At 37.4% G+C, this 23,613-nt stretch overlaps 1 protein-coding gene across 1 annotated transcript in view; it reads right to left on the reverse strand.

Moving 5' to 3' along the window:
• LOC128746309 (uncharacterized) overlaps nt 1–12,154 on the reverse strand; it is a 38,137-nt gene extending 25,983 nt beyond the window's left edge. Inside the window, exons 1-3 of the mRNA XM_053843358.1 lie at nt 12,103–12,154; nt 3,135–3,288; nt 2,673–2,887 (exon numbers count right to left, since the gene is read on the reverse strand). Of these exons, the coding sequence (XP_053699333.1) occupies nt 2,673–2,887; nt 3,135–3,288; nt 12,103–12,154 (421 nt within the window). The remainder of the gene's footprint in view (nt 1–2,672; nt 2,888–3,134; nt 3,289–12,102) is intronic.
• Between the last annotated feature and the right edge of the window lie 11,459 nt (nt 12,155–23,613).

A 23,613-nucleotide genomic window follows, 5' to 3' on the forward strand; every position in this document is an offset into this window, starting at 1 on the left:
AAAACTATTTTGTAGCGTTATTTAAGAAATAATCAAGATTTTCCAAATGCTATCTTTCTCGTTCGCACAAATGCCGTTTGATGCTAGCGCTGCCTCGGCTTTAAAAGCTAGAATAGATTTGGTTTTCACGTTTAAACTTTACCTAACTTTACCTTTAGGCTCATTGGATTTCATTGTATATTTACTAAAAACTTGAAATTTTATTACTAAATGTGCCACTACTGGTACGCTTACCCTACTATTTTGAAAATGCAGGAATTTGAAATTTCAGGAACTAAGCATATAATAAAACAAATATTTTTAATGAAAATCTAACTATTAACATGGGACAGAACACACTTCGTTCTTAAAAAACATAAAAAATATTTTCCTTTTTAGCAACCGGTTTGGGATAAACAGTTGCCCATCGGCGGGGTTATGCCCAACTGTAAACTCAATAAAATGTAAATAACTTTTTTTAAGCAGCCCAGTGAAAATGTTATTTGAAAAGCTATCACAGAAACTTTCACAGCGATGGAAAACTCAAATGAAACGAATGTACGAATGGCAAATCTAGAAAACTGTTTTGTCGCATGGAAATATTTTTTACCCTTTTGTTATGTGCTAATGTGGCGAGTGAAAATGGTCTTTAAACATTTTTCGTGAATGCCTGCAAATTTTATCACGGAATTGCACAGAAAAGCGCAAGGTCAGGTTGAACATTATCAAAACGTACTATAGTCGTAGACTACGAAAACAAAAGTAAATTAGTATTACCGACTATTTTAAATTTACTGAAAGGACTAAATATTATTTCATAAAGATCTTGCTACATATTTCTTTACAATACAACTTTTAGATACATAAAAATGTGTATCCTGTATCCGAGAATATATTTTTCGCTCTTTGTATTTATCTAATTAGCTAACGTTTTGATTTAGCGGGTTAGCTGGTAGCGAAGCTGAAATTTCGGTTAGCGGTGCCCACCTCTGCTCATATGTAAAGCCCAGAAGACGTAGTCCTTTTAATATACACGACAAACTTATTGAACAATTTAGTCACTCTGCAAATAATAGACACGTTACCGTCAGCGCTAGCCAACAGAACAATCTATATGAAGCGACCGCATATGATCGCCTCGCAATCGCATCGCTTCTCATCACGTTGCTTCGCATCGCCTGTGAGTCAATTAGGATCACATCTATACTGAAGCGAATCATTGCCGAATGTTCGACGCTTATTTGTAAAAGAAAACAAATCGCTGAATGGAAAGACAATGCAGAAGAGGGATAAAATAAAAATCACTTGTTTCGTTCCCTATGCACATACGTTCGTCACCGATGAGGCAAGCGAGTGTATATGTAAAAGGTTAGCACGGTGCGAATGATACGCGCAGCGATTTTTGGTTCACAGGAGAAATCAGCAGCCTAACAGTCTAACAGTCGAACTGAAAAAGTAACATGAGTGTTGCTTTTTTGTCGATTCTTTATAATAAACTTGATATCCGATAGCGTATTTGCTTATTTCGTAAAATTGTTAATTCATCATCGCGATGATTCAAAATGAAAGCTATTCGTGTTGGATTGCATAGCTTGCGATCAATCCGTGCATAAAAAAGCGTGAGTTTTGATTTGCTGTTCTGTCACACTCATAAAAAAAATTCTCAGTTAGAAAAAAATTTCCAGGAAACTTGACGTTTTGGAATCACCTTCGAGAGTGTTTTCAACCGAATCAGTACTTTTATCGATAAACACCGCGTGTTAATTTAGGCTCAGGGTTTTTTGTTATTTCCTTTACTTTTCTAAGTTTACCAGACGTTCCAATGGTATTCCAATGAAATAAAATCAGTCATGAGTGAACTTTTCAGAAGCACCTATTCCCTTATTATCTCTACAGATAGATCTCTACATGGAGGAGAGATAATATGGGTAAATTTCTATATCAGCTGTTGGGTTTTCAATAATGCAAAGTAAGAAGCCACCACAATGAAGCTTTAATGACAAACTTTAGCGAAATGCTTTACTAGTTCGACTTATTATCGTCTACAATGATACTAGCTGAGCACTCCAGATTCCTAACGGTTGGCAACTCCTGAAGAATTATTTTCGAAAGCAGCAAACCTGGCAGAAGAGAGAAGCTCTAAAGTAAAGAGCATGCACAAGACGGGATTCAAAAAAACTAGTAAACACTCACTTGTCAGAATCTTACCATAAGTGAAGCGACTCTATCAAATCACTTAAATGACGACCACTAGAGCATAATGTTCTACATCGTAATTTAGAGCAGAGAAATAATTGCTATCCAACAGTATATTATATCTAATATTTGCAGCAAAACTACAACTTTTAATAACTTTTAATAATGCACTTAATACGTAATAGCGCCAGTATTACAAACAAATGAAACAGTTTTCAACCGTTGCATGCTTATCCACCCCGCCAAGCTTATCACTTCATTTGATGTGTACAAGCAAATTAATATTCAATTAATTAAGCATTAATCCAAATTGATCGAGCGAGAATTGTAATATAAACGCAACCACTCGTCCCAAACATGTTGACCCGGCGATGTCAAATTAATGTCATTCAACATTCCCCCAAGGAAGCTGCTCGCCGCACATGTTGACACTCACAAATAACACACACAAAAAAAAACAAAAAACAAGAAAAAAAGCGTCCCACTTCAACACTCACCTGCAACGCTCATATTGCCGACACCGTGGGCGAGTTTAAATTCCGGTGCATCGCCGGAAATCTCGCACCGATACGAACCGCTCGATTTGATGTTAAGCTGCTGCAGCTGGATGCTGCACATGAAGCGATTGCAGAAATGTACCGGCGATTTCCGCACCACCGTCACGCCGTCCACCGGGAATATCATCACGTTCTGCTCCATCATCGGCGAGTACCTGTGGAGTGAAACGACAGACAATATATATATGTAGGTAGGTATGTCGGTATGTATCCCGTTGTCGTCGACCGGCGATATGTCCGTTGCAAAGACGAACGAGCAATTATCGGAAGAATCCAATCACGGTATAAATTCGACATTAGGCTTAAACTCCAACCATGTGTCATCGTGCTTTCCGTACCGGGCCGGGACTGGTTCTATCGTTTCTAAACGGACTAGATAGATAGATAGCTAGATGCGCATACCTGAAGAACTCTCGCTCATCTTTGTACCACTTGACCGAATTGAGCTTGTGCGTGCCCATATCGTAGCTGCAGGACAGTGTCGGTGTATCGCGAACGTCCACCACGTCCGGCACGATGATTTCCGTCAGTTGCAGCGTTCGGATGAGTTTGAAATCTGCAGAATGCATAGAAGAAAGAGGGTTAGGGTTAGTGGTATATGCGAATCAAAATCGTAAACATTCAGACGTGGAGCAAGGTGATCGGTGTGGGCGAGGTGGGCGAAAGGGTTAGTTCAAATGGGCACCACCGTGACATGTCCGCAGGCGGCTTGTCATGCGGTAAGAATCTTCGACATTTCGGAACTCATTAGTCGAAGGCAGGCAAATATTGGCGGTAGACTGTCGGTTAGGTTTGTACGCAGATAGCAAGCTAGCCATTACTGGTAGCCTGACAAGGAGGCCATCGTTTATGAAAGAACGCATGTTGTTCGTAAACAGCTTGTTTTGGATTTTGTAATTAAATTCTGTTTTGCACGGAGATTGGTTTTTAAGTAAGCAATTTGGACTCTTTGTAGACTTTATTGTAGAAGTTGTTTTCAATTTACTATGATTAGAATTACGTGGAAAACTATAAGTCTATTCCATATTATGAAAAGAGTATATTATTATGTACAAAGCAACGACACTAATTACCATGCGTTGCCGTCGAAGTCAATAAAAATGGAGACGCTTGTTTACTCGCAAAAATCTACGTGCTATCATACAATTTACAAGTTCTGATTTTTGCCATGCAACTTATTTTTATATAAAATACCAATTGAACGAGAACTTTAATCATGGATTAGATTCTACAAATATTTTTTTTTAAAAAAAGCACATTAGGAATAAAACATATTTTTAAATTTTCCAGTCCAGCTCGGACGTCCACACGCACGTTCATCACATAGTTGCAAAAACAATCATTGGACGGGATTGGAAACGTAGCGAGAGACCTTTTAAAACCACTTTTTTCTGCTCCTGCTAAAACAACTATCTCGATCTTGATGAGGTAAAAATCTTGCACTACTTGTTGTAATATAACGCTCACTTAACCCTTTGCATAATATCTCAAAATAGCACACAGCCACAAAAATATCACAGCCGGAATCAATACAGTGAACATCACGAGACCCGAACAGACACAAATTAACCTGCCGCGCCCGCCGTTCTGGTTGACCATTGCGTTGCGATCCGAATTCCGAATCCGAACCCGAAGCCAATCGAATGTTAACTGAACTGATTGTATATGTGACCGTTAGTCAAAAATCAGGCAAGAGTAGTCATTTTGCGCGTTCGGGTGATCGTGCACTGCTTGCCGACCTAACGGTACTTCTCGCTTCCTCCAGTTTCCAACGCTGTCAGTTCGCTTTAGAAGCTGCTGCAGCACCAGAGTGCGAAATTTTCGTTTCGTTCGTTCGTAATCGTACGATGGAATGAATAAGCGAATGAACTTTAGAATCAGCAGAAGCAGAGACGGATGCAAACACAATGAAAATGATACCATTATGGTACGTAGGGTGACGGAGCCACTTTGTCATACGTACACGCGGTCCACATCTTATTTCAAGTTTTGACGTAGGACTACGTTTTCCAGGAAGGTCGCTGGTATAAGGGCCCTAGTAACAATGCTGGTTTTATTACACAATTATGACGGTTCTGGTGACCAAAATTGGTCCTTAAAACCGCAACAAGAGTGCAATAAAACTCAAATTGTTACTTGGGGGGTCATTCCAAAAAATCAAAAAATGCGTGCGAAAAATGAAAGATTTTGAGCGCTAATAGCTTAGCGGTTTCCAGATCGATTTTAAATATTTTTGTCCCAGTTGATCGGAAGATCTTCTACGCATCAACTCCAATAAAGAAACCTATTGATTTCCAAGTACACACTATTGAAAAATTGGAAATAATGAAGCATTGTCCAACTGGAAATGCTCGCCTCGTGATTAGTTGCAAAAGACACCATTATTGTTACAACGTATTTTTGGAAAAAAAAACTACAAGGTATACAGCCCTAAGGGTTGTACGAAAGGGTGACGTAGAACTATATCAGATCATTAGATCTAAGATTAATGTAAACTGAATTTCTGGCGTATGTATGTTTATAAGAATCTGTGAGTGCCATTGTTTAAGTGATTGTTTAAAAAAGAAGATCAGATCAGATTCAGATTTAATTCTTCATTTAATGCAATGCTGGCTTTGAAAATACGTGGATCATAAGTACAACGCCCGCATTAAGGCGTACAGATTTCTTTTAAAAATCACTTGGGTGCATCATAAAAGTTGAAATAGTTATGAATGACTAGCCCACAGATTATTGTATTAAATATGATTGTTCGGTAGTTTGATGCACTCCTTCCGAGTGCCCCCCGTGCAGCATAAATTCTCTTGATAAGATTACTCTCGTTTAGCTCGCTGCACGGAGGAAACGTATAACAGTTATCACTGCTGCTGGACCAAATTTCGAGACATCCCAAGTAACATTTTTGTTGTATAATAGCTTATTAAACTATTGAACAGCTGATTTCCGTGGTACAAGTGCTTGATAAGCTGTTATACAACAAAAATGTTACTTGGGATGATCAGTAGCTAATAAATCGCCAGATCGATCGGTCACATATATACATATTGTTTCTTTACACGATTAAAATTTTGGAACGAATAAAAGTTAGTTTTTCATACACCGCGTGTGATATAAATTTTTCGGGTTTTGGAAAACCCACCGACGGAAAAGGATTTCCCTACAACCAGCATTCCCAAGTAACCATAAGCATTAATCTAAAACCGTATATTCGAAATAATTCTGCATCCCAAGTGCCAAACTTTTGTATATTAGCAATCTAAATGCTTATAAAACGTATATTAATATTATTGATGCATAGAAGCATTAACGTAAATCAGCATTAAAGAAAGCAATATATGCGCATATAATGTTACAATATAATGCATTTAGTCAATTGCATTAAAACGAGCCGTAAGTGTTGATGAACGGCTTGTACTTGACTTCTTATTTTGCTATTCTGCGGCAACTATTTGTGCCCTCTTCCATCTGACGGTTGCCGTCTTTTTCTACCCTTTTGGTAATGCAGGACAAGTAGCTATCATATGAGAGGGAATATCACCAAGATTTAAATGCGACTAATTTCACCTCACTCAATCATATCCGCTATGGTTTAGATAGCAAAAGTGCAAGGAAACGAATGAGGTTGCATGACTAACTCCCGGTTCGAGCCCTGCCTAGGTGGTAAGATTATTCAGCATTTCTAAAAATAGTTTCTGTTTATCTTACTCCCCTTGATTGAGATGCAGCAAAAAAAAAAAATCGCTTGCTTTTTTTTAGTTTTTAAAATCCCGACCGAATCTATTTTTATTTACCATAACAAGCAAACGATATGCCATCGATACGTCGATAATGTAGACAAAATGACGTTTCGTTTAAGCCTCAAACAAACACTGATAATGCTTATTGCTGCTTAATGCTTAATGCTTATGCTGCTAATGCTGTGTCCTTGGTCCACTGAGAAGGGTCCGCACAATGATTATGCGTAGTTTAACATATTTCAATAATCTTACTTTAACTCGCTTGTGGGCTTTAAAAGGGTCATTAGTTACAAATAACATTAAAGCCAAAGCACGTTCATCGCAAAGCGGCGTCGATTCACTGTCTTTTGCTCCGAGAAGTTTTTACTAGTTTACTTTCACAGCTTACCGCTTGTTACATTGCAGATAATATGACACATACGCATAAATCCGTTTTATTTGTATAAGAGTCCTTATCCTCCTACCACAGGGGTGAGGGGTCTCAAACCGTCATAAAATAAATTCATGCCTCCAAAACCCCCACATGCCAAATTTGGTTCCATTTGCTTGATTAGTGGTCGAGTAGCTTGTATTTCATTTGTATGGGATTCCCCCTTCTTAAACCAAATTTAGTAAAGGTCCTAATTTCCCATAGAAAAAATTCCTGCCTCCAAATTCCCATACAAGCAAAATTTGGATCAATTTGCTTAAATAATCCTCGAGGTATGAGGAAATTTGTGTTTCATTTGTATAGGAGCACCTACTTTTTAAAGATGGATGGGTTTCAGTACACCATAGAAAAAAACCTACCTTCTAAAACCCCCAAGTGCCAAATTTGGTTTCATTTGCTTGATTATTTCTCGAGTTTTGGGGAAATTTGTGTTTCATTTGTATCAATTGCCTCTCCCAATTAGGCCAGCATCATGCCTCGAGGCCAACTGGGAGGCTCCGTTTGCTGGGAACACAAATCTATTCTTTTTTGGCATAATCTCACCCCAGATGGCGGTAAATAAAAAATATGTACAGTAAACATCCAAAAGATTGAAATAATCCATAATTAACCGATAACATTATTGAAAGCCAAAAATTAAAAAAAAAAAAAAATTAGAATGGTCTGTGTCACAGAACACAAACTTAGGCTTCACGTAGGACTACGAAAGTACACATCTATGGATTTACTGAAGTTTTTAGAGCATCTTAGTAGAACACGAAACCAGGGATGGTTCGATCACTTTGACTCAATTTAGATTCATTTAACAGTATCATCTTAACGGGGCCAAATATGACAAAGTTATATATGAAATATTTGTAGAATAGGTTATTGTCTATAATTTTGCTGAATAAAATGTTGCTGTATCTTTTGTAGTTATGGCGCTACAATGCTAGTATCTTATTAGTGACTAAATGAACGTTCATTTAGTCACTGATGAGTTACTAGCGTTGTAGCACCGTAACTACAAAAGATACAGCAAAACTTAGTTCAGAAAAATTGTAGATTAGAACTAGTTCTACAAATGTCCCATATGTAACATTGTCATATTTTGCTCGGCTGAGACGGTACTGTCAAATGAATCAAAATTGAGTCAAAGTGATCGAACCATCCCTGCACGAAACCTAAAATTAAACAAGAAGAAAACGTATCCAATTTAACTCTACTATGTATATTTTATTCACGACAGATACGTATTTCGCCTACGACTTGCAGGCTGCCTCACTGTCTGTTTTCGAACTAAAACTATAGTTCTAAAACAGACACTGAAGAAGCCTGCAAGTCGTAGGCGAAATACGTATCTGTCGTGAATAAAATATACACAGTAGAGTTAAATTGGATAAGTTTTCTTCTTCTTTAATTTTAGATCTATGGATTTGTTTATCATGTACTGTACTGTACATATACTGATGACCTAACTTGTGGTTTTCCAATTATTGCAGAATTTAGGTTTCCAGCGCTTTGCATGGTTAACATTCAATAAATAACACAGAGATACATGTTAATTAATGAAAAAGATTCGTGCCACTGGTTGAAAAAAATAACACAAAAAATGTACATTCCCATAACCTGGGATCCCATAACCTAGAAGAAATTTGATTTTGTTAAATGAAGTTAAGTTTAAATATCTTAAATGTCTGTGAGCTCCACTAAGAGTTAAACCATCAAACCACAATTACACATCTCCTAATGATTGGCGATGATTTCACATTTTGACAACTTATGCATGACTTGTAAGCATCAGTCAACTTCAAGTAACTGACTTGAAACTAGTATACAATTATTATTATTATTATTATTATTATTATTATTATTATTATTACTATTATTATTATTATTTATTTATTTATTCATTTGGCCATACAGGCCTTCATGAATTGGATTGGATGGGGAAAAGCCTCCTTGAGATGATCATACATCGACCGCTCTCAAGCAGGCGTAAAAACCCCATCATCTTTAAATATCAATACATAGTATACGTTTACAGGGCTTACAATACATTTTGGATCCTACACAATTTAACTTACGAGTACTTTAAACAATTAATAGAAATCTTACGTACTAGGGTAATCTCTTTAAATTATTTTTAAACACATCAATGGACATAGAAAAGTCAAAATGCACGTAGTATTTATTGAACACGTCACACATTGCCCTTACAGGCTCGTTTTTGCCGTAATCAGTGCGCTGATATTGCAGTCTTAAGAAATCCCATGACCTAAAGTTTCTGGATGGAGCGTTGATGTCGATTTTGGAAAGGATAAGAGGAGAGTCAATTTCGCCTATAAGCAGCTTTGCCACAAAAACTGCTCTACATATATCTCTTCTTTTAGCCAAGGTATTCATGTCAAGCAGGCGGCAGCGCTCAACGTATGGAGGTAATTCCAGAAGGGGTTTCTCCAGGGTAGATTTCTTAACGCGTAGCGCAGGAAATTTGCTTGAATAGCTTCGATTCTGTTTGACCAAACAGTTGTGTATGGGCTCCAAATGGCAGCTGAGGCTATTGACGCTATTGAATTGACGAAGTTAGCTTACTTAACGGGCTTGCTTACAGTTACAGCTAAACCGAAAAAATATAAAACTATTCTAGGTTATCATTTACAACATTGATTCGCATTCGTCAATTTCCACGTAATTCAGTGCGACAGGTTGATTTGAAGTATAATTGTGCTGCAACTAACATGGGGACATGTTTAAATATCAATTAGCAAACGTCCTCTGCATCTTACTAGTTCGTTTCGACACTCTACTGCTATTTCCATACATGACAGAAATACAATTGAAACTACTTAAAAAATTGCAAGCAAATAACTGACATAAAACAGAAGATTAAATGTTTAAAAACTATTCTCGGATAAGACAGTTTGCTGTCAGCAGACAGATGGTTGGTTGATTTTTCTCGCTTTGAGAATTGCTGCGTCACATCACATGTACCAATATCCCTTCAGACCTGTTTCCGTGCAAGACAACAGTTCCGAACAAATTCTTGCAGTATTTCAATGCAATCTGGCAAAAGGAAAGGATGACCGCTCCCTTTTCTATGACGTTACAATTTCAGGACATTAAATTGGACTAGATTCAATGCTTAAAGATGAAATCGGTTGAAGAAAAGGGTTGGCTTCGCACTCTGGCGTATTTTCCAAGCACAGATATCTAATAGGTATAGGTTTAATAAACGTCGTAAAGAATCTTCGACCTGTTGGGACGGGGGGGTTTTGTTACTTTTTTTGTAAAAGGAAACTACACCAAACAGAAGGTGTGTTTAACTGTCGACCCTGCCTGTGAAGCATGATAATCACGAAGAAAATGTGTGGAGAAATTTGGCCTTGAAACTTTTCGTTCATTTTCAGTATTTAGTGATTGAAAATGAAAATTGTAATAAAAACCACATAATTGCTACGTCTAGTATGAATCGATTGGTATTCAAACCATCAACCAGTCATAATTTGCAGAGCGTATTAAATCTTTCACGTTTTGCCTTTCTACTATATAAATATATAGTATAAAGGTATAGAAATCACTTGGAAAACCGGAAATGGAAAGAAGGTCCTGCGGGCCGAATGTCATATACCACTCGACTCAGTTTCGAAAACTGAGCATTTTCTGTGTGTGTGTATGTGTGTGTGTGTGTGTGTGTGTGTGTGTGTGTGTGTGTGTGTGTGTGTGTGTGTGTGTGTGTGTGTGTGTGTGTGTGTGTGTGTGTGTGTGTGTGTGTGTGTGTGTGTATGTAACGCTTTCAATCTCACTCACTTTTCTCGGAGATGGCTGGACCGATTTTAATGTTCTTAATGTCAAATGAAAGGTCTAGGTGTCCCATTGGTCGCTATTGAATTTCATACTGATCGGACTTTTAGTTCAAAAGTTATGTATAAAAATACGAAAAATATGGGACTTCATTATCTCATAGATCCCTTAACCGGTTTGAACAAAATTGATTGCATATGAAAGAGGAGTCTTGCAAACCCTTAAGTTCCAAATTTCATGACGATTGGACTTGTAGTTTGAAAGTTACATAAAGAAATGGGAAAAAATAGTATTTAATACATATTTTTGAAACATATAAACATTAATTCAATGAAAAACATCACACATTTTATTATTATTTGAAAATTACTGCTGAGATCTATCAAACGAAACCGAGTTATTGAAAATCGGACGGTTCATTCAAAAGTTATTCAAACTTTAACACTTGAGCACCGTATATAAAACCGTTAAAACGTGTGAAATCAAAACATATCAATCAAATGTTGATTGTATTCAATGTGTGTGATGTATGTATGTATGTATGTATGTATGTATGTATGTATGTATGTATGTATGTATGTATGTATGTATGTATGTATGTATGTATGCATGTATGTATGTATGTATGTATGTATGTATGTATGTATGTATGTATGTATGTATGTATGTATGTAAGTGTGTATGTGATGACAATTTGCAGTTTTTAAATTTGCATTGAAATTCAAGAAAAGTGAGAAACATTTCAATTGTCTGAAGTTTTGAAGCCTCTTAGTGGAATACGAACTCGGAAATAAAAGAAAAGAAAAAAACTTTTACCGACTAAATTCCACTATTTAATATTTATTCGCGACAGATACATATACGCTTTGAAATAAGACACTGATGAAGCCTGCACGTCGTAGGCGAACTACGTATCTGTCGCAAATAAATATTAAATAGTGGGATTCAATCGAAAAGTTTTTTCTTTTCCTTGATTTCAGATTTCAATTGTCATTTTCTTCTCTTGCTGTTACTCACAATTGTACAAGAAAAGCAAAAAGCGAAAAAAAGCAGTTGATTTAAGCATGTAGGTAAAGTGGTGTATAGGATTAAAGTGTGTTGATTTTACCAAATAAATGTATACAAATTTCAAACAAATTTTGCGCATCAATAGATGCTCTTTTCAATCATTAGATATTAGAGCTTAGAAATGTTATATGAAAAATAGGAAGTAAACGTTGCGCGGTAGTAATTTTGTAAGGTTTGTTTTCGTTAGTGACATTTTAAAGGACAGATGTCTTATGTCATGTATCATGTTTTAATAAATCCAAAATGACAAGCGCAGGAAATCATGTCGATCATATTTTTCATTCTCAAGCATGTTTATGGCGCAACTTTTGCACTATTTTTCGACCTCGTCTTGTTTTCCTAACCCTCTAACATTGTAAAAACGATGCGATCAAGCTAATGACTATCTTTTCATGAAGGTACATTCAAAAGAAGCTCAAGTTTAGATTTTTATGCAAAAATAATTATCTGAAGGAGCACTAGCTAAGAAATTTCTCTTTTTCATATCTAATGCTCTATTCAGTTATTTTTTCTAATCCAGATATGTTGCAAAATTGAAGCCAAGCAAACTAATAGTAAAATTTTCAGATTAATCATTTTGTTGTAGATATCCTTTTTCTTCAAAAGCGAAGTATAATAAAAAAAATTCTGAACTCTTGTTTTTCAAAGATGCTAACTTTTGAACGCATGGTATTAATATCAAAATATCAAAACATCTGCTATGAACACATATTTCATATTGTCAATTCAAAACAAAACAGTCTAAGTTAGTTAAATACTGATGAAGGTCACACGTCGAGACCGAAATACGTATTTATCAATAGAGCACAGTAGTAGAATTAAAGGATATAAATAACTTTTTGTTTTACTTCTTTTTTATCAATTCAAAAAAAGTTTCGTATGTGGCTCTGAAGCCCGAAAGTTAAGGCCGTCTGTAGACCCGTTAGAGGGTTAATTTCTAATTTTCTATATATATTCATTCAAGTCTGCATAAATTATCTTTTGAGTTAACATTATTTTTCTATCAATCACGTAAATATTATAAAACTAAATAAGGTGTTCATCAAGTAACATAAATGACGCTTACAAGTATTTAGGCACCGAAGGAAAGAAAATATAATTATTCTACGCAATACGTTGTGAATTTTATTGGCAAATTTTTGAGGAATTTGAGGAATACGGAACGGATATTGAAGAAAATAGTCAAGTTAATTATAGATGTTTCAGAGAAATTAAATAATGATTATTGAGGCAGTAGAAAGGCTAGGTCACGCCGCTAGGTGGATTAATTCGGGTTTTTTTCATGACGCTCGCCCTTTCCGATTTTTTGGAACAACATCTTATCCCAAACCTTGCCGTAAGACGTAGTCCTGCGTCAAAAAATTATAGCATATTTTTCATTTGTAGGTTTAAATCACGCACAAAAGATATTCGAACCATACCACGTAGAAATAGGCCAAGCTCGAGCTTTTAGTCTTGACCTTGAAATGCGGTCAAACATTGACCTTCCAGCATTAGACAAAAGGTACGAGTCACAACGACGACTTGTTAAGCGTAGCTACGTATTCCCACCCCCTTACCTTTCCACTCTTTCCCCACCATTTTCCAAAAAAAAAAAATTATTACTTTCCCCTACTGTCCCTTCATCAATTGTAGAACCATCGTTTCAAAAGATATTAACATACCACGTGCTTAATTCCAATCACGAGCTGAGTTTGAGGTTTGAGAAAACACACATGATGAAAATGTGCATTTGGAAACAATTTAACAAAATCATGAACAAAACTACTGCCATCTTGTTAGCTTACAAAAATCAAAGATTGCTTTTATTACTAATCCTCCCCCACATTGAAGGCATTCTACCAATTCGATCCCATTTTATTAGTAGAGTAGCACATCCTTGCCATAACACAACACATTCTCTTTTCGCTACTCTTCCAATGAGATGGCAAACGAGCGAATACAAATAAAATCATATTACAACCGAACATTACAGCTATAGCTTACTTACTCAACAGAGATATCAAATTGCCCTAGGCTTAGTCGTCGTAATGAATTAAGGAACTTTTGTCACTTTTTTCCTAACACAGGTTGGGACCAAAGGCTTGTCACTTTTTCAATCCATAAAAAGGTTAAAAAAATAAAATCAGTAAAAACAGTAATTTTTAAAATTATTCCGACGTCAAAAAAATTCAATCGGGTTTGAAATAATCAGCAACGATCCAGCAAAAAAGTTATAAATTATCAGAACTCAGAAGTAAAGCCAAAATTCAAATCAAAATCACACTCACACAAATGCTTCGGAAAATTTTTCAAAAATCCTATTTTTTGAGAAAACTGCGAATCGGAATTAAGTTCGAAGAATGTTCAAAGAAAAGAGGGTATGTTGCTGCTTCGTCGTAATTGCCTATTCCCGTCCTATCCAACACAAATTATTAAAAATATCAGCATTTTTATGACACACAATGCAAAACTAGTTATTCCCTAATATTTTAGTTTGTTGTCTATCATACGCGATCAATCAAAGTGAGCTGAGAACTATTTAAATGCTTTTTATCATTATAGAAGTCCTACCAGCCAAATTTCCTACGCCTTTTCATGGGACGAAGAAGAAATTGTCGACCAATCGTTTTAATTTCCGTCATTTACAAAATGAAAATAACTCACGCAAGACATTGTCGTTATTCTACAGCCAGGAAAACTTGCCTGACCTGTAGAAATTTTACAGAATAACATTTGTCATGCCGTCCTACACAAATACTTGCGCGTTAGCTTCGTAAACATTGTTGTGATTTTAGGTTCGGACGATGAAAAATTTGGATGGACGGATTTTAAAATGGTACGACGAATTTAAGAAATAAAGTCAGTTGCGTAATTTCAATAATATGCTTTAATAATCGCTTTTCAGTGATTTCAAAGCTCACGGATCGCAAGGTAAGTGTGTTTTAGTCAAATCAGCACAATAACTTTTGGAGTATTCATTAAATCCATCCAACAAATGATGATAATTAGAATGGCTTTACTTACTACGACGTGAATTAGAAACAAACCCTACAATAAATTCAATATTTTTTGAAACGGTGGTTCTACAATTGATGAAGGGATGGTAGGGGAAAATAATGAAATTTTTTTGGAATGAACGGGAAAGAGCGGAACGGTGAGGGGGAGGAGGGTTTATTGGTAGCTACGCTTAACACGTAGTCGTTGTGACTCCTACCTTTTGACCAATGCTGGAAGGTGCATGGGTCAAACCAAGTTATAATCTGAGATTATAACCGGATTCGAACCTACAACATCCGCAAGTGCATGTGGCTCGCTGGTACCCATGTACCTTTGAACCGCAGAGGCGCTGGACAAAAGGAGACTGCACAACCCCCTTTATTAAGGTAGCGACGTATCTGGTTGGGTCGGACTTCGAAAACAGACACTGACGGAGCCTGCAAGTCGTAGGCGAAATACCTATCTGTCAGGAATAAATATACATAGTAGAATTTAATAGGAAAGTTTTCTTTTTAATTTAATTTCAGGTTTCCTATTCTACTAAGACGCTCCAAAAACTTCAGTGAACATAAAGTAACAAACAGACTAAAAATTTAAAGAATTCTAAGAAGACCTAAAAGCTGAAAAACATAAAAGAAAAATCAGTAAAGATTTAAAAAAGCCCATTAAAAATTCTAATTTTTTTGGAAAAGTTCGTAGGAAAGTAAAAAATCAAAAATATTTCAATGAAATCATTAAATTTTCAGAATCCAGAAAAGAATTATAAAAATCGCCAGTTATAATTACGGTTAGTGTTTTTTCGTTTTGATTAAGAGTGACTTGAAGGACCATTCAAGTAAGCTCTAACAAATAATGAGTTAGGCCATTGCAAATCATTTTAAAAGTTTTTGTCACCCAAGGTCAAGGACAAGGTAAAACTTCCCAAAGGGGTTCTTTTGGTTATCCTAAAACTCTATCCTCAAAATGAAGAAAATAATTTTCTCTCATACAAAGTAGAATTACTTTCTTATAACCTTTGCATTTTCAAGTGTTTTTACAACGTTGAACAAGAAGTCAGTTGTCGAAAGAGGACAAGGCGCCACTGAGAAACAACACCACTGCATCAAGCGAAACTATAATCTTTCAGCCTCAATGTTTTAAAATATCGGTGTAATATCCTGAGCGCTTAATTGATCGATTCGGAGATTCCATTCGCATATTAAGCTTGGAATTTCTGTTGAAACCATTTTATCAAGTTTATTTATTTATTTTATTTGATTCTAGGCCCTGCCCGTTATCGATATTTAAAATTATTACGTAGTTATTATCTACTTATTACAAATCGTTTACATAAAATTTTCTAAGATTATCTCTAATTTGCTTTTTTGTCAATTCAACTTTTATAATATCACGGTGTAATTTTGAACTCTATTTGTCAAACGAAAAGGTCTAACACTTCTTAACGACGAAGGTCTATCATTCACGATCACTTGACTTAATAAATATGGCGAATTATACCTGCCGACGAGTATGTCTTTCAAGAACAGAGCATCAAGTTTAATATATAGTTAAAATTAGCTAAAAAACCTGTCAAAGCAGAAGCAAAAATATTGTTTTGTCTTTCGTCGAGTTGCTTCTCAAGCAAATGGCAGACCCAATTAAACTTAAGATTTCGGTTTCCAGAAGATGGCAGAAAAATAAACAGCCCAATTTACCAGAAAAGAAAACAATTAAATTCCATGCTTCCCGCAGGCACTTTTTAAATTCGTAAGAAATCTTTCCGCCCACCTTCGCAGAACTTGAATTCAAAATAAACACAATCAACCGCAAATAGCGGTTGGATTCACTTACACTGCAGAGTAAAGATGAATGACAGTATCACTCTCCACTGATACATTGTGTAACCGAGAATCACTTTCCAGTGCGCGGTAATTGAATTATCCTCGAATGGTATTTCAGTGAGATTCCACTGGCACTGCTGTGTGTGCTGACCGATCCTTGAAGCAAGTACGGAGAGTACGAGGGCCCCGAAGCAGCTAGCTCTCTTGCTAGCAGAAAACGAACGACGACACTTAACCGGGACTTTACTGGCTACGTTCAGCACCTTTAGCCCCGTCGACGGTTTTCTTCCAATTAGATATATCCTTTCAGTAGTTTGTTCGTTCCCCCTTTCACCGACAGCAGAAACAGGAAATTATCTTTCTTCCTGTCACACTACCGCTGCTGCTGCTGCTGTAATGCGAAACAGAAATTCGCACATGCCATAATCTCGGAACAGCTTATCGCCCTTCCACCGTTCGATCCACAATTCACACCTGTTTCGGTAACGTTCTGCACGACCCGTTCCGCTAACTGACATATACAATTTTCGCAACAAATTCTTCCCCGATTTCTTCGCGATTTTCCTTCCAACCCTGGTGGGCAAATCGTTTCACACCCACGCCGATTCGAGCAGCATCGATTGTACAAAATGCACGAAAAACGCTCCCCACTGACTGGGACGGCTTAATCCCTTTATTATGATTATGACTCGTTGTTTTCTACTGCTTCCGCTCGCACGGTCGCGGTTGCTCGATGGACTTTTTTTCCAGTGTTTTTCGCGTTATCATTTTCCTTTCCCGTTCAACGCTGCTCCCCAGCAAGCATACACACGCTCTGGTAACCGACCGTGCGGCCGCATCACCGCATCGCTCCACGGAGCCACCAGAGCAGTTCAGCCACTGCCGTTTCGGGTCGTGTACGAGAGGATGATTAATTTGCCCTGGACCACCCTGCTTCTGCTGCTGTTGGATTCGGGGTGTGGTGCTATCGGTTCACAAAACAATTTCGCGAGATTTCCCCGCAAAAAGCACAACATGCACCACAACACTGCCACACGCACACACAAAGCCACTCACTCGCGGGCAAGCAGGTTTCGATCAATTAGGACACCAGCCACGGATGGACGTGGGCTCCACACGCACTGCCAGTAAAACAGCGCACAAAACGCAGACCGCCGCTGCTGGTGGTTGAACAAAAAGCGAAACCACAGCTAATGCAGAACACTCACAGGACTCTGTTAAGGTACGGACCGATCGGCCAAAGTTACTCTTTCAGCCTATTCGCGCTCGAGTCGTAGTATTAACTGAAAGCCGACCACCGAAACGACGGCTCGTGAGGCTGGCTGCCCAGCATCCGCTTGCGGATGCTGACAGGAAACTACCCGCTCTGAGTACAGAGCCACGCTCTCGCTAGCTCTCCGGCGAGAAGTGCATCCCGTATCGTCAGGATCCTTGATGACGATTTTCGTCACCGTCAGCGTCAGCACTGACGGGCAGATGGCTTACCGTCAGTGCGTCAGTAGTGCGCGATGACGCCCAGATGCAATCATCGTCTGGTAAACGTCAAGAACGGCAAGAGAAAGAGAGCAACGGAACCGATCACAAAGGAGCCTGCGCTAGGATGGTTCGGGTTTTCTCACTGTTATCACCAACGATGAGAGTGTGATAACGTGGCGATATCGTACGGTGAGCAGCGAGTTGGTTCCGTTCACGGTTCATGGCAGGCGGCGAAGATTAGTCATGTCATGAGATGTGATGGAACGATTATAACTGACGAACCTTCGAGCTTCTAGCGTACGGATAACTGAGGTATGATCCAGCATGCTAACGATGGAGATGAGCAGGGTTCAGAACAGATAAATTCATTAATTTGTTATTGTATTGGTACCTTCCTATTATGTTATTTGTTTGGACACGTTTTATTGTGTTAAGAGTTAAACGTTCTTGAACGAAATTTTTCTAAAAGCGAAAAAATTATCCTAAACCTATAGTTATTCTGCAGTCATTTAACATTATTTAAAGGCAATCAATAACAGTCACCGATGATAGCAAATCCACTATATACCATGATCAGAATTTTAGAAATACGTACTGCTTCTGAAAATTCTTCAAATCTCAGCTCTGACATCGACTGGCAATAACGAGCCTTTGTGAAACATAGTTCATAAGACATAATTTCTTATATTTTATCGAAACGTACGTGGTCTTGAAACTAAAATTGATATTTTTCCGTGTCTCGAACTATGACATTATAGTCACACCTGAATAAATTTTTCATGGGAAGAGGGTAAAAATAAATCACTTCTTTTTTCAACTTTTGACGTAGGACTACGTCTTACTTTAATAGGATGGCAGGCTAGGAAAACAAAAATGATGGTGTCACGAAAAAGTGATAGATTTTGAACGGTATTAGCTCAGTCAATTCTGAACGGATTTTTCTGGACTACATACCAATCGATTTGAAAAACGTGTGTCTGTGGTTTTCACAAAAAAGTAGGTCTTTGGAGCTAACTGCTGGAATTTTTACATAAAGTCAGACAATTTTAGTGAATTCATATAAGCTTCCAGCCAATCACGTTTCACGTTTGAGCATTTTCCGATATGAACTTGTTACTTCTATTGCATCCTATTATCAGGTAGATATTGGAATGAAATCTATCGTTTTTATTACCTTTCAGTCTAATTGTTGTCATTTTATTGAATATTGGATATTTGAGGTCTCAATTCCGCAGCTTTTCCTTTTATGCCAAGTCCATCCAGACACACTGAATACTGAAATGCAACACAAAACACTATCAGTTTGCGTTGCTACGTGTTACAAAAACAGTAACAGATTCGTGGCTTGCTAGTAATATATCGGCAAGCTACGCGCTTTAGTTACGTAGATAATGGAATAAGGGACTTGAAAAATCCCAATCCAAATTTTAATGAAACAGAGACTACTTGATCACATAATTATTTTCTACGAAGCGTTCTAATGTATAGTACGTGAATTTTTCCGGTTGGCTCCGAAAATTAATGACGAAAGCCGCGCGAGGCTCGTAAAACGTCAACAGGGGTGGTAAAATCGGTGTAAAATGACGCAATGCACATACATAAGGTACTGAAGCAGATCCACTATTACACAAGTAACTTTTCAAATGAACTGAGAATCTTCGAACGAATGCCTACCGAGACATAGTCTGACTCACTACAAGAAGTGCTCTACAATTATCTCTTCCGAGGGTCAAATCTCTGTAAATCTATACTGCATCCAGGAAACTTGGACAAGCTCGTCATCTCTAATCATGTTCATGGTTGCTGTTTCCTGTATATTTCGTAACTCTAAGCAGATGTTTCAAAAAATTTTAATAGATCATGCACCAATTGCCTTTTTAAGAGCCACAGAATAATGGTTGAAGATGTCTTAGTACTGATTTTCTTTTCACTAAAATTAACTTATCAAGTTAGAAACGTATCACGGAAACTAATTAAAATTGTTCATTTACGTTTGTGCCTAATTTAGTAGTCAGTTTTCAGTTATTCAATTCGTGTTTGATTTGAAATTTGGTACATGTTGTTTGAAACTCGATCCATTCCATCAATTTTTCACTAAAATTGTTGTTTTGTAAAACAAATTCAGTAAATCATTTTATTTTAAAGAAATATATTATCAAGTGAGAATTAGTTAAATCGACTGTTTTATTCTAAAACAATTTTGAAGGTGGTGTAGTCCATGCCCAAAATATTTATTATTTCTGTATTCTTTTCAATGCAGACAATTTTTTGGTCAATTGATGTATAAGTATTTCTAAGGTGAAAATATATCACTAAGACGCTTAAAAAACCAATGATTGATTTGATTACTAAAATCTTTCAGAAAACGGTTGAGTTATGAGCGTACAAAAAGTTTCCACATTTCGTTAAGTAATCATTTATTTCTCGTATCATAATGCGCATCCCAAGAACGTAATAAAATTATATTTTTTATAAATAGCAGCTTTGCGTACTCCTACGTCAACAGGCGGTAGGGTATCTGATGCAACCTTCCACTTTTTGGATTTCTTTTTTTTCTGACATCAATTGCCGGGATTTTTTTCGGACTGTTGGCTTTTTTGACTGACTTCATTCGGGCATCCCGAATTGGGATCTAGCGCCTCCACGTGGCCATACCAGATAATGCTCTTTTGAGTAGCCAAGCTAGGAGGTGCGATGCTGGGTGGTTCCCGGCTGTCTGATCTCAAAACCAGGGTTTTGGGCAGACGGCGGAGCCACACGGCCTTGCTAATAGGTAAACCTAATTTAGTTATTTTAATTATTTTTTTCGTTTTAGCTTATGAAGCATCTCTTGCTATATAGTAAAAACTTTCGCCTAAATGAGTTTTAATACTGGCACATGGATACCAGAATGAAAAAACTACAAGGTATACAGCCCTAAGGGTTGTACGAAAGGGTGACGTAGGACTGTGTCATATAATACTCATTATATTGATAACATGTTTTAATCGATGAAGTATAACTATGTCTGATCATTAAATCCTGTTAAGGATATCCTTGGTTCAGTTACTACACCAGCCACTTGTTCACGAATACGTTTACGGTGGTCACGTAAATATAACGCCTGCAACCATTTAGACATAGCGAATTCTTTAACAAATCACTACTGTATTTCACAAAGGTTGAAATAGCAATGAATGGCCAGCCCACAGATCATTGTAATAAATATGTTATGCGTAGTTTGATATTTGAACCAACTTCCTTCAAATAGTTTCTGGCCGTTGGTTACAAATAATAATCAAAACCATTTTGCACATTTGAGATAAATTCTGATTATGCTTCATTTAATTAGTTTGCGGCCCTTAAAAGGGCCATTGGTTATAAGTAACATCAACCTCTTCAGTGCAGTCAACAATCGGTGTTGCCACCAATAACCGGTCTTGCCGCTAAATGCCGTTGGTTTCGCCACCAATAGCTGCCGATGGTAAATGCTGACCGTCCGTCAGTGCGATTGTGCGATGAATGAACAGACGGCGAACCAAGAGTACCATTTTATAGTCACTGGCACTGCCGCTGCTGCTTGTGAGCTAGTGAGGTGGTGGGGGAAACCAGATCAATTGCTGCTGCTGCTCGAATGATTATCCGACGCTGAATGAGCAAGCATTTTCCATGGAACGTTGAAACGTTAACCATTTAGAAAAGTGAAGAAAATTCTTTTCATTCTTCAATTACTCTAGTTCTTATAAGAACTGTTTAAGACCACAACGGCCTACTACTGAATTTGCTGCCCGTCAGTCGATTTGCTTCCATTTGCTGTTGGTTTGCGAAAATAACCGCCAAAATGCCATTGGGTGCCTCGAATTGTCATCGAAAATGACATTAGATGCCGCAAAGGTCCTTGGATTTGCCTCCAATAGCCGCCAAAAATGCTATCGTTACCTCCCGATTGCTATCGTTGTTGGCTCCGATCGCTGGTATTTGCCGCCAAATGTCGTTGCTTTCGCCACCAATAGCCGTCGATGGTAAATACTGACCGTCCGTCAGTGCGATTGTGCGATGAATGAACAGACGGCGAACCAAGAGTACCATTTTATAGTCACTGGCACTGCCGCTGCTGCTTGTAAGCTAGTGAGGTGGTGGGGGAAACCAGATCAATTGCTGCTGCTGCTCGAATGATTATCCGACGCTTGTCTTTGGGACCGGTGTTGCCGTCAATAGCCATCGATGTTGCCGATTGGATTGGAAAAGGGGTGTGGCTTACAAAGTGGTCTCAAGGTTATCATTTGGATCCAAATCCTTTGGTGTATCTAATTGTCGTCCGTGCCTGTGAAGCTAGGCGATAACAAGGGAAATGTATGGAAAAATTCGACCTTGAATCTTTACACACATTTTCACTATTTAGCGTATAAAAAATTATTATTAGTATGTTACTATAAAATTGCTGGACATTTTATCTATCCAACGACATATTAACTGTTATGTTTCGTTCAGTAGTATAGTAGCTATTAGCGTTTGAAATATTTCATTCAAACGTTACACTTCTATTTCTCGTTTTTACAAAGTGCTACCCAGTCCCAGTATAGTAAACAAAGACGTAGTCCTACGTCAAAATTAAATTAAGTATTAGAAGCACTTATGGAACTTCAAAGGACGCTATTCTATTTCATACGAAGGACTGCTGGTGAGATTGTTCTATTATATACCACACTTCATTATACACCCATGTATACCACATTTCATCTTAATATCATATTATTAATAGTATTATTATTGACATCATAAATGTGGAAGGCTGGATGATGAAGTGGATTGCCAACCTGAATCCTTAAGGTCTGAAGCAAATATGGCACTTCTCAATTCAAAACAAACAAATCATCACGTGGGTTAAAGTTGGTACAGCGAAATTGATTATTACATGGAAGGATCCTAATGCTGGAAGGCGACTCTTATAACCCCGGAATGCGCACAAGTGCCTCTGCTTGTGGCTCCGCCCATTCCCTTCTGGCCCTTCTGTAACAGCATTAGTGTAAAATTCATTTGATAATCAAATTTCGATCTACTGTAATTCTACCTACATTGACAAGTCCTTGAAATGATGGTGGCTTTCCCCTACTACTACTACTACTACTTCATTCGGACATCCCGAATTTTTTTCGACGTAGGATTACGTCTTTGATTTCTATATTGGGGTGCACTTTAAAAAAAACGGAAAGGGAACATGTAACGGTGGTTGTAGTGTTGTGGGAACATGTATTTTGCACGCGTATAGCTCAATCATCCCTCAATATATTCTAGAGATATTGGTATCGATCGATTCGAAATTTTTCTTAGAATTTATTATAATACAACAGATTACATGCTTCCTAAACAAACTTTTAATTAGTTGGAAAATGCTAGGCATTGTCTAACTAAAAATCCACGCTTTGTGATAGGTTCGAAGAAGTAATGCTCACTTGCCGTAGCGATAATGATGTTTCTAACCACAAATTTACACTTACACTTAATGGATCCGGTTACATTTTTCCTTTATTTTTTATGAATAAAAGAGACAAAGCCCCTACGTTCCAACAGGTCGAAGATTCATTACGACGGTCAGACTTATACTAATT

Source organism: Sabethes cyaneus, chromosome 1, assembly GCF_943734655.1.
Source record: "Sabethes cyaneus chromosome 1, idSabCyanKW18_F2, whole genome shotgun sequence".
In the NCBI taxonomy this organism is placed as follows: Eukaryota; Metazoa; Arthropoda; class Insecta; order Diptera; family Culicidae; genus Sabethes; species Sabethes cyaneus.